We start from the raw sequence: 10,422 nt of genomic DNA, 5'->3' as shown, positions 1-10,422 counted from the left end.
AATAAAAGGAGAAATATATCTTAAAAATAATGTGGGTAAATTTATATATTTACTTTTATATATTAAGAATAGATAGATGCTATTAAGAGCGATGTAATTCAGTAACAAAAAGTGTTTTTACTTTTTTTCTGGAATGGAACTTTAGAATTTTTGTCATAAAACTACATGTTTTTATTTTTTGGTCAGGGTCATGAAACTACATGTTAAATTCAAATAAAACTTATTGGGTATGGTTTAGAGAAAAGTACTTTGGGAATGGGACCAAAAGACAACGTATAGCCCAATTTACTAAAAGCTCTTGGGCATCCAAAATTCCCAATTCAAAACCCTAGGTTAGCAAACCTTGGGCCCAAAACGAAAACCCTAACCAAACTATAAATATCAATTGTCGCCTCAACCAGCTAGGGTTTCTTCCTCTCTGCATCACCATCTACACACAGTTTGCTCTCTTGCCTGTCTCTTCCAGAGTCCAGCAACAATGGTGGCCGCCAAGAAGACCGTAATCTCTCTCTGCCTCTCTTTCTCTCTCTGTGCATACTGGAAATTGTTGATCTGCTACTTTGCTTAAAGGTTTCTGATTTGGCGTTTTGAGATTCTAAAATGACATTGTTTGTGTGGTTTGAATTTGATATTATGCAGAAGAAGACTCATGAGAGCATCAACAACAGACTCGCACTTGTCATGAAGAGTGGCAAGTACACTCTCGGTTACAAGACCGTTCTCAAATCTCTCAGAAGCTCCAAAGGTATTCCCTTTATTTATTTTAACGCTATTTCTCTGCTGAGAAGCTAGGGTTTTTTTTTCTCCTTTTAAAAATGGAGCTTTGATTTGTGGGATTTGAGAATCTGGATTGCTTTAGTATGTTATGAGCTAAGGGTTCTTTTAATGGTCAAAATTTAAGTTGATTTGGTTCTGTGAGTGTAGAAATGATGAATACTATTAGAAGTTTTTAAATTTTTTATTTTAACATTGAAAACTTTAATATTTTGTATTTTCAATAAAAGTTTTCTCAATTTATAACTCTAACATGTGCCCTTAGCTAAACGCTTAGATGTATGCTGTGGTTATTTTGATGTATGAAAACTATAGCTTGTTTATAGTTATTGGGGAAGATCTGTTTTTGTGTGTGTGTATGTGTGTGTTTTGTTTCCTTTGCTAATTTTATATATTAATTGAAATGATTTGGTTAAATGTTATTGTTCTTGGTTTGGTTTTAGGGAAATTGATTATCATCGCTAACAACTGCCCACCATTGAGGAAGTCAGAAATAGAGTACTATGCCATGTTGGCAAAGGTTGGAGTCCATCATTACAATGGGAGTAAGTTATAAATCTCTCTCTAATGTTATTGTGTTATTAAGGTTAGCTAGAATTCGAGCCTCTAGAGTCACGTCAGTTGATGTAAAATTATAACGAGTAGCTGATGGATATTTTTATTACTGTGAGCATTTGGTATTTTGATTGTTAGCACATGGTATTTTCCGAGGAACATGATGCGAGCTTGTTGTTTCCCTTTTTCTCAATTTTTTAGGTTGATGTCTACCGGAATTTGTTGATTGACTCACATTATTTAGGTTCCTGTTTCTTTCTGTTTTTATTAAACAAATTATTTCTTGTTGATTTCAGACAATGTCGACTTGGGAACTGCATGTGGAAAATATTACAGAGTGTGCTGCCTCAGCATTATTGATCCTGGTATAATTTCTTTCCATGACCACATAAAATTCCACACAATATATGATAACAAACCAGCGATGCTTATTTAGGTTTTTAATGACTCGATTGTTAATTGTTATCTTATTTTCAGGTGATTCTGATATCATTAAGACACTGCCTGGCGAACAGTAAAAGTAGAGTCGAAGTCTTTTTTTGCTCGCGATGTTCTGTTTTCAGTTGGTTCAGACAATGTTATATGAAAAGTTTTATTTAGTTTTAAGCTATTCTGTATGAGTTGCATTGCTTTTGGGATTCTACATTCTAGCAGATACGCATTGAGTAATTTTACCATCAAATTTTTTCGATATATATTTCTGAGTAACATACATAACGTGCAACATGGCGATAGTAAATTTTCAAGTCCGGAAATTGTTTAGTTGATGAAAACTCAAGTATGTTACATTGTTACATAATAAAGTTAGACCGAAGGCTGATCACATGCCAGAACAAGATTATGAATATGTTTAGTTCTAGTGTTCATAATCAATGGTTTAATCGTATAGTACCTTGCGTCGTTTGGAATTATATATTTTTGAACATGATTATGAACACTTCCGAATACCAAAATGCACATTACTTAGCAATAAAGCGCAATAAACTTTATTTTGGAATGAATTTAAGCATCAAGTTTAGTCCCAGGTACATGACGAGCTTATCTATAACCTGAGTTTGTAGAACTTTGATTAAGTTTGAAAGTTCAGCCTATTACATCATCTTAGCAAAATTAAAATATAGTCTAAAATTACCAAATTGTACACACCACTTAAACAATATATATAGAGTAAATGGAGCTGAAAATGCCTTCAACCTCAATTGGCTAAACAAAAAAATTAAATTACAACTTCAAAAATAAAACATTGCATTGCCATTTGCCACTAGCTGTTAATCACATTCAGTGAAAGGAACAATCAAAACCACCACCTAAACTCCAAAACCAACCAAAATCACACTTCTGGATATAAAATGGGCAAGGGAAGTAGGGATGAGGTTCTTGTGCCTGTGGTCTCTTGTCAATCAAGAAACATAGAGCAGTCCCATTTCCATCTCAAGGTAAGTTTACCAGAAAAGGTATTCCCAGTCACGGCATGCGAAGCAGAGGCTGGAGGATATGAAGTCTTCAATGGCGACAACAAAGTGGGAAGTGTTTAGACAAATGGGAATCCTCAGAAAGTTCATGCCTTAAGGGTGCTCATTCATGTTACTCATGATGCTCCTCTATCATAAAATGCAAGAAGCTGCTTGACGTGATTATGCCATGCAGCAACATTTTGCCCATCCACTGTCACCCAGTCAACAACCGTCGATGCCGGTTGCTCCCACCATTCATCAAGCTGCATAAAAAGTTAAAAATCAGAGATTTAAATGGAAATTGCAAAAGGGATATGAAAAAAACCAGCAATTCTGATGAATTTTCTTTATTCATCCATGTGTATGACACTTTGCTAAACAAATATGCAACAGGAAATTGTGGCGAAAGTTTTCCAGAGAGAAATTTGGAAACTGCATGAACCCATTCTATAATTTTTCACCTCAACTTCAATTATTATATTAACTTGATCAGTAATAATAACAGTGGTAACTCACCAAACCCCTGACATATTTACAAGCTTCCAAGCTCTGCTGAGCATTCAAAACACCAGCCTTAAGTTCAGGCAACCATTTCTCCATAACAGTCTTGTCTTGCTCTGCAGCCAAACTCAGAGAATAATTTGTTGTCCTGCATCAATACATCAAATGTCAATAAAGAAGGAAAAAGAGAATTCAAATTCTGAAGGTATGAATCTGAAAAGGATGGAAAAGGTAAGTTATCCTGACCTTCCAATTAACTGATAAAAAAAAAGAAAAATCAAATTTACATGTCAAATTCTGGGGTTAGATACAATATTTACCTTTCATATTCCTGTTGAACACAATAAGCATGGTTTAACAAAGCATGACCACTTTGAACAAGATCCCTTCTAATGTGAACAAGATTAATAGCCTTTAATAAATCTTCCAACACACAAGCTTCAGAGCCACGAAGTTTCAGACAGAACTCCAGGGACTCCAACACAGATGCTAGACCAGCATCTGAACCCTCCAGGCCTGTCCACCCCACATTTAACAAGAGATTAATTTACCACACTATAATATATATATATATATATAGCTTTTATGCAAAGCACATGATAAGTCCTTACAATTTCTCTTCAAATTACATGAAACAGTAATACATAGACTTGAAACAATAAAAATAAGATATATATTGTTATACAAAGTTAATACCCTATTTACTCATGCTATAGGAATTACCTGATAGAAAGTCAATAAAATAGACTATGTTGATCACATCATACCAACCTCAAATTCAAGTGACAATTTTATTTCACCCAAAACAATTTACATAATTGATAATGCATGAGATCCTAACTCCAAGTCTCCAAAACACTTAATAATCAGAGACATCTCACATAGTCAATTGGGAATGCAAAACAGTAATACACATACCAGCTGGATACTGAAGGGCGGCTGAAACACGGCATATTGATGGAATCGCTGATGGATCCCGAGCACCTGCTCTTGCTGTTAAAATCGCTGCATTCATTTCTGCATTGGCAACTGCTTCCTGTCCTGATGATCCACTGGCCCCCATGGCTTCTAGCAGTGCCTAAGTGAACCAGTATTGAAGATAAAGTTATGTTGAAGCACGACACAATATGAGACGATTAAATACCTAATGCAACTCTTTCCACAAGAAAACAACAAACTTAGCCTTTTCCCACTCACTAGGTGGTGGCGTTGGCTCTATATGGGTCAAGCCAAGTCATAATCTTCTGTCATGAACTATATCTGTATAAACAATTTATATCAAAAGTCTTTTTTTAATAATTCAAGTTACAGTTTTTCTAGGTCTTCCTTTACATCTAAGTTTTTATTCTCATCTATCTGGTTCACTCTCCTTACCAGGGCCTCTATAGGTTTCCTTTGTTCAACAGAGGAATCTACAAGCCGAGATTCCACTATCTACTCAACAATAGGGGCAACCGCAAGTGTTTTCAGGTGCACTCATACCTAATTCTATCTCTTCTAGTATGGCCACCCTAAAAATTACCCCTCAACTAGTTTAGCCTATCTGAATAATGAACATATCTTTAAGTGAGTCATGTTCCTAAAGGTGTTAAGAAAAGTTAGGTGTATCTGATCACTCTTGTTGCTTTCTTGATTTTATTTATTCATGTTCCTTGTTTTAAACTTCAATGAACTCAGAACTTTGAATACCAAAATGTCAAGATGGGACATCAAAAAGAAACTCCATCTATCAAATACCATGCATCAACAAACAAGTGGGGGAAAAAATTTCTGTTGAAACATTATAAACCTGTGGGGAAGAAGGAAGCATGTAGAGGCTATTATCAGGACACCGACAAAAGGTAGACACTTCCTTCTCAATAAGATCTTTTGCACTATTTGAAGTCTCAACAACAGCAGCACATGCTGGAATTATAGTGCTTGCAGCATACTCCCTAGCAGTTAATGGTTGCTGACCCCAAAACAACGCAGCATCCTGCAATATGTGATTAACAAGGGGGTAAAATAAAAATTCACTATTTTTCCCTAAAAAATAGAAACAGGAAAAAAATATACACTGCAAAAAGACAATGTGTCAGAAGCAAGGGATATGAATTCCATGCCAAGTACCAACACTGTACATAAACTTCGCTAATATCCATCATCTCAATAGTCAATGCAAATATTGGCCAATTAAGTTGGAAAAAGTGATAATCTTAGGATTCTAACAAGGTAACAGCACCACCCAAGGATGAACAATAAAGATACCAGAGTTTCACTTATACAGGAAATATGGAAATAGTGGAATCTTACCTTATTTGCGTTAAGTAATGCTGTATATATGGTCTCAAGTTCTGATCTTCGAGCATCGAACTCTTCAATCTTTTTCCACTTTTTTTTCAGAGAATCTTCAGCTTCCTTCCTCTCAGCGCACAACTTATTCAGGCGTTGTATTTCAGACATCAGGGTATTTAGGCTTGCCTTTAAACCAGCAACTTCTCTTTCCTTGGCCCAAACATCAAGCTGAAAACAGGAACCATATAAAGAAATGGAATATTTAAATGCTTAAATTCCTAAATTAAATAGGAAAATCTAATCAGTTAATGAAAATGGGATCCTAAATAATTTAAATGAAAATGCAATAACCAAGGATTCAATCAACCCTGAAACATAGAAGGTGGTAAATTCTTATTTCTCCTGCCTTAAATGGAGAATATAGAATTTGATTGTATCTAGAATTGAACATTTTTGCTAAACCCAATTTAAGTCATAATAACCACAACAATAAATACTAGATGAGTGATGTAGTATCTAAAAAATATTCCTAAACATTCTCCAAAATAATAAATAAAGTAAAAATACATTTGTTAAATGTCTTGAAAACTTAAAAAGCAATCAATTCTTCCCTAATTAGAAAGATATTTAGGAGGGGATGTGGGGGCGCTTGCGTGTGCGCGCACATGATACTTTGTAACACTTTCTATCAAGGTAAAAATGTAACTAATGGACTTTATGTTTTGAAGAGAAGACCTCAAGTTGCCTAAGACTTCCAACATTCTGAGACGTGCTTCCAATACCAATTGAGCGTGATGGAACATCAGTGCCACCATACAGACGTTTCATAAGTTTCTCGGACAAGTCCTTTGCCTCAGCAGCCTTGTTTAATGCATCTTCGGTAGCCAAAAATTGCTGAACATGAGCTTTCTGTAAACAGAGATAGAACACTAGCTAAGTAATTTCCCTTATGAAGATAAAGTTGTGCAGTTCAAGGCAGAATATAGACCTGTCTCTCAAGAAGCTGATTTTGACTTCCTCCTGGAGGCACATCAACTCCAATCTTTCCATTGCCATAAAGTTGATACTGTAGAGGAGAGCTCCCATCAGAAGTGGAAACATCCATCACTATGTTATTTTCATATTTGTACCTGATTGAAGGATTCAAGTTTGAATTTATAACAGCTATACAAAAAGTATTTCCTTACTGCTAATATAAAACTAGCGGAACATTCATAAAGTGCTTCCAATCACTACGTGAACACTATTGATATTTTTCTGGTCATGGTCAGAATGGGTACTAAATCACCTATGGATCTTCATTATGCATTGCCAATTTTGTATTTCAGACTGAAGAAAAGTTTTTAACAAAAATATAGTAACAATGATTTAAGGTTTCAACTAAAGGTCAAAATTCAAATAGTATATTAACAAAAGAACCGAGAGAATGTGATGAATAGGAATACATATATTCCCATACCTCAAGGTCTCTGCATCAGCTTTAACATCAATTTTCTCTATTTCTCTGGAGATTAGACTTTTCAGCCGATAAGTGTAAGCAGTAATTGCCTGAAGCAGCTGAGGTGGACTCTTAAGGCAATTTAAAATTATAGTTCTAACCTCTTCTGGAATTTGTCCATCAAAATCAAACCCCAACTTTACTGTTTCTGCCTGAGGATTTGAATGAATGCCACTTCCTTCATAAGCAGGAAAAGAATTCCGTATTTTATCAACCATGTAAGCTACAAGACATTCACAAGCCTTTCTAATATTCTTTTCCCTAGTGGTTTCAATGAGAATGACATCGTCTGCAGATTTACCGCTCTTAACAGTAGAATAAACGGCTTCCTTCTCATTTTTAGCACTAAAACTGTTGGTTGCCTCAACAGAAGAATCAAGACCTGATCGTTGAGCATCCAATGCTTGATTTACATAGTGACAGAGACGTTTATGATATTCGGCAAATATTTTTGCAGCTTCTTCACACTGTCTATCATAAGCCTCCAACATCACTTGCTTGTGCCTGCAAAATCAGCAAGGAACTCAGACACTTCCATTGTTTCAATTAGTCAATGGCATAAATCACCACAATCTCATTCTTATTTTTCCCACATATCATCTATATTATATTCTATAGACACAGTATATGAGAGGGCATAATGGCATCTTTTTTTTATCTATGTAGCTGATCACACCAATGGGGAAAAGGCTTGTTGTTGCAGCTGTTTTGTTGCTTCAAACATATCACCAGCATAGACAAAAGTACATAAACCTTCTTTTTAAACAGAAATCATAAATCATATTACATTCTAATTTCTTATCATTAAACGCATATTTCTAATCATAAAATCACATCTCTATCACTAGCTATTATACTACCTTACTTACATCTCAGATACTGTCCTTAACAAGGCTTCCCTGACCTTTCCATATACACACACAAATCAGGGTAAGGCAAATTCTACCAATTTTTCTGCTATCCAATATGTCCTCTCTCCTTTCTAACAATCATCAAGCACAATACACAGAAATTAGGACAAAATATACAAATGTAAAGATCAAAAACAAACAGAAGTGGACCTATAATTGGAGCGTTCATCAAGCATCCTCTTCCTCTCGGTCTCTTCTCTCGAAACCTCAAGCATCCTCGCCCTCAAATCTTTCCTCTGCCTCCTCACAGCGTTCCTCAGCCTCTCAACCTCCTTCTCCGCGGCCTCCCGCTCCTGTAACGCCGCCTCCCTCGTCTCCGCCTCTCCTCCGGAGATCCTCTCCTTCCTCCTCCCTCCGCCTCCCCCAGCTCTCCCCTTCCACTCCTCCCTCCCACCTCCTCCGCGGCCGTCACCGCCGTGCACGGTGATGTTCCGGCGGATATTCTGCACAGTCTTCTCCGACTTCGCACGCGTAATCAGGAAGTTCCAGACCGGGATCATGTTACCGCGGCAAATCCGTCGAAGCGATTCCACCGACGGAAGGTGCGACTTGCCGGCGGTTACGCCGGCGAGAGGGCGGTATCCCATCTCCTTGTGCAGCCATTCGAGTATGGCCTCCGGCGTGGCGGCAGTAGCAGCGGCGCTCGACGACGACGACGGCGATGTGGCCTGCATTGTGAGGAAGATTCTATGATAGTGTTGGTTGCATCTGGCTGAGTCGTGACTCGGTAACTCGATCGAGTTAAGGGTAGTTACAGAGTGGATCTGAGAACTTTGGAAGCTAATGAAGCAAAAGAGCGAGTCACTGTGATGTTGATTGTTTTTGAATTTTTGCACTTTTTTGCAGTGTAATTGATAATTGAAAATGAAGAAATGAAGCAAAGCCTTTTTCTTTTTTGTTTCCAGGGTGCGAGAAATTTGAAAAGAAAAAATTGGAAATGGTTTTGGTTTTTGATGGTGGTGGTGTCCACCTCTTGCAAAATGGAGGGGGAATGGAAATTGATTTGGGAAATTTGAAATGCTTCTTATTATAAATGAATTAAAAAAAAATATTATGCAAATAGTAAAAGTTAATTATTGTGTATTTATATATAAATAAATATATTGTTTAATTTATTTTTGTATTTAGATATCTATTTTATATAAATAGTTGATTTTGTGGATAATTTTTATGTATATATAATAGGATTATTTGTTTTATCCCATTAGTGTCTTGAATTTTGGATAAAATTAAAACAAAAATTTTAATTTGGTTATATTTATAGGTGGCAAATGAGTCTAAATTCGTCGGGACGACCCGCGTAATTCGCCAAAAAGGCGGGTCGGACTTGAAAATTGGGACCGCCAAATAGTAAAAGCCCGCCTAATCCGCACCGCTTAAACCGCGGACTTTGGTGAGCTTTGGCGGGGTGGGGCGGGTTTCCCCGCCGGGCTTAATTTTTTTTAGTGAGGGAGTATTTTTGCAATTTTTTTGCCAAAATTTAACTTGTCCCAACCTAACTTACAAGAGTATGAAGATAAAAATTGAGTGTTTTGGATTATATTTATGTTATTTTGAAGACAATATTTATAATTATGTTTTGGATTATATTTATTTTGCTTTGGAGAGAATATTTATACTTATGTTTTGGATGAAAACTTGGTTTATAACTATGTTTATTAGATATTTTATAATTACAAAGACTTTAATATTTGTGAATATAAAAAATGTAATTTTTATGCCTTTAGAAATTATAAATTTATTAATATGGTTGTGAAATTATATATATTATATTTAGTAATTAATAGTAAAAAAAAAATTTTTTTGACGGATTTAACCCGCCAACCCGCAATTAGGCGGGACGGGGTGGGATTCTATAACCGTCTCACTAAGCGGGGCGAAACGGACTTCTAACGGAGCGGACTTCACTATTTGCCACCCCTAGTTATATTCATAAAGATTTATCAATTAAATTTTAACGTAGCAAGAATAAAAAAAAATTATACAATTATTTTAAATCCCTCTAAAATCGGCTGCAAATTGCAACTAAATTATATTAAGTAACATTAAAACAAAAGACTATGCTACATGTATATCAAAATCAGCTACTAAAGTTAGTTATTAATGTAAAATAAATGTCGGAATATAAATACACGTTAAAAATAAATTAAATCATACATATATTTATACACAAATATATTAATAATTGATTTTAATAACTAATTTTAGTGTACAAATAACATTTAAAAAAATTAGGATAACTGTGTCCCAATTTAGCCAATTCATTGGCAGTTTGGCACAATCATTTCTTTTTTAATTTTTTCAAGACATGGTAATTGCAAGTTAAGGATCGATTTTTGTCTAACATATTTTTTATGGTAAATTTTAAATATTTAATAATTATTTATTTTTATATTTTTTAAATTAAATATTAATTTTAACTATTTTTAATAAATTAGATAAACAAATCACTTTA

General features: G+C 35.3%; 2 protein-coding genes across 3 annotated transcripts; one reads left to right on the top strand and one right to left on the bottom strand.

Moving 5' to 3' along the window:
* Positions 1-317: 317 nt before the first annotated feature.
* LOC112744639 (large ribosomal subunit protein eL30) lies at positions 318-2,024 on the top strand. The gene is made up of 5 exons (XM_025794316.3): positions 318-499; positions 640-745; positions 1,218-1,319; positions 1,626-1,694; positions 1,807-2,024. The coding sequence occupies exons 1-5, from the start codon at positions 479-481 to the stop codon at positions 1,845-1,847; spliced, it is 339 nt and encodes a 112-aa protein (XP_025650101.1). The 5' UTR covers positions 318-478; the 3' UTR covers positions 1,848-2,024.
* A 268-nt stretch (positions 2,025-2,292) lies between these two features.
* Positions 2,293-8,948, bottom strand: LOC112744638 (AUGMIN subunit 5). 2 transcript variants are annotated; one of them, XM_025794315.3, is made up of 10 exons: positions 8,118-8,948; positions 7,018-7,560; positions 6,547-6,688; positions 6,294-6,467; positions 5,577-5,786; positions 5,074-5,259; positions 4,203-4,362; positions 3,605-3,800; positions 3,300-3,432; positions 2,293-3,046 (listed from the first exon to the last, which is right to left on the bottom strand). In XM_025794315.3, the coding sequence occupies exons 1-10, from the start codon at positions 8,639-8,641 to the stop codon at positions 2,918-2,920; spliced, it is 2,397 nt and encodes a 798-aa protein (XP_025650100.1). In that variant the 5' UTR covers positions 8,642-8,948; the 3' UTR covers positions 2,293-2,917. The 2 variants fall into 2 exon arrangements, with proteins under 2 accessions (XP_025650100.1, XP_072071320.1); XM_072215219.1 differs by lacking the exon at positions 8,118-8,948 and adding an exon at positions 7,926-8,056.
* Between the last annotated feature and the right edge of the window lie 1,474 nt (positions 8,949-10,422).

Source organism: Arachis hypogaea, chromosome 14, assembly GCF_003086295.3.
Source record: "Arachis hypogaea cultivar Tifrunner chromosome 14, arahy.Tifrunner.gnm2.J5K5, whole genome shotgun sequence".
In the NCBI taxonomy this organism is placed as follows: domain Eukaryota; kingdom Viridiplantae; phylum Streptophyta; class Magnoliopsida; order Fabales; family Fabaceae; genus Arachis; species Arachis hypogaea.
Note: the sequence above shows the minus strand (reverse complement) of the source record. Positions and strands in the feature narration are given on the sequence as shown.

Excerpts from the sequence above, each read along its gene's own strand:
- LOC112744639 (XM_025794316.3), top strand. The coding sequence starts at position 479 with ATGGTGGCCGCCAAGAAGACC. Across the intron at positions 500-639 it reads TGGTGGCCGCCAAGAAGACC|AAGAAGACTCATGAGAGCAT; the intron begins GTAATCTCTCTC and ends GATATTATGCAG. Across the intron at positions 1,695-1,806 it reads CCTCAGCATTATTGATCCTG|GTGATTCTGATATCATTAAG; the intron begins GTATAATTTCTT and ends TCTTATTTTCAG.
- LOC112744638 (XM_025794315.3), bottom strand. The coding sequence starts at position 8,641 with ATGCAGGCCACATCGCCGTCGTCGTCGTCGAGCGCCGCTGCTACTGCC. Across the intron at positions 5,260-5,576 it reads CATTACTTAACGCAAATAAG|GATGCTGCGTTGTTTTGGGG; the intron begins GTAAGATTCCAC and ends CACATATTGCAG. Across the intron at positions 4,363-5,073 it reads TGCTTCCTTCTTCCCCACAG|GCACTGCTAGAAGCCATGGG; the intron begins GTTTATAATGTT and ends TGGTTCACTTAG.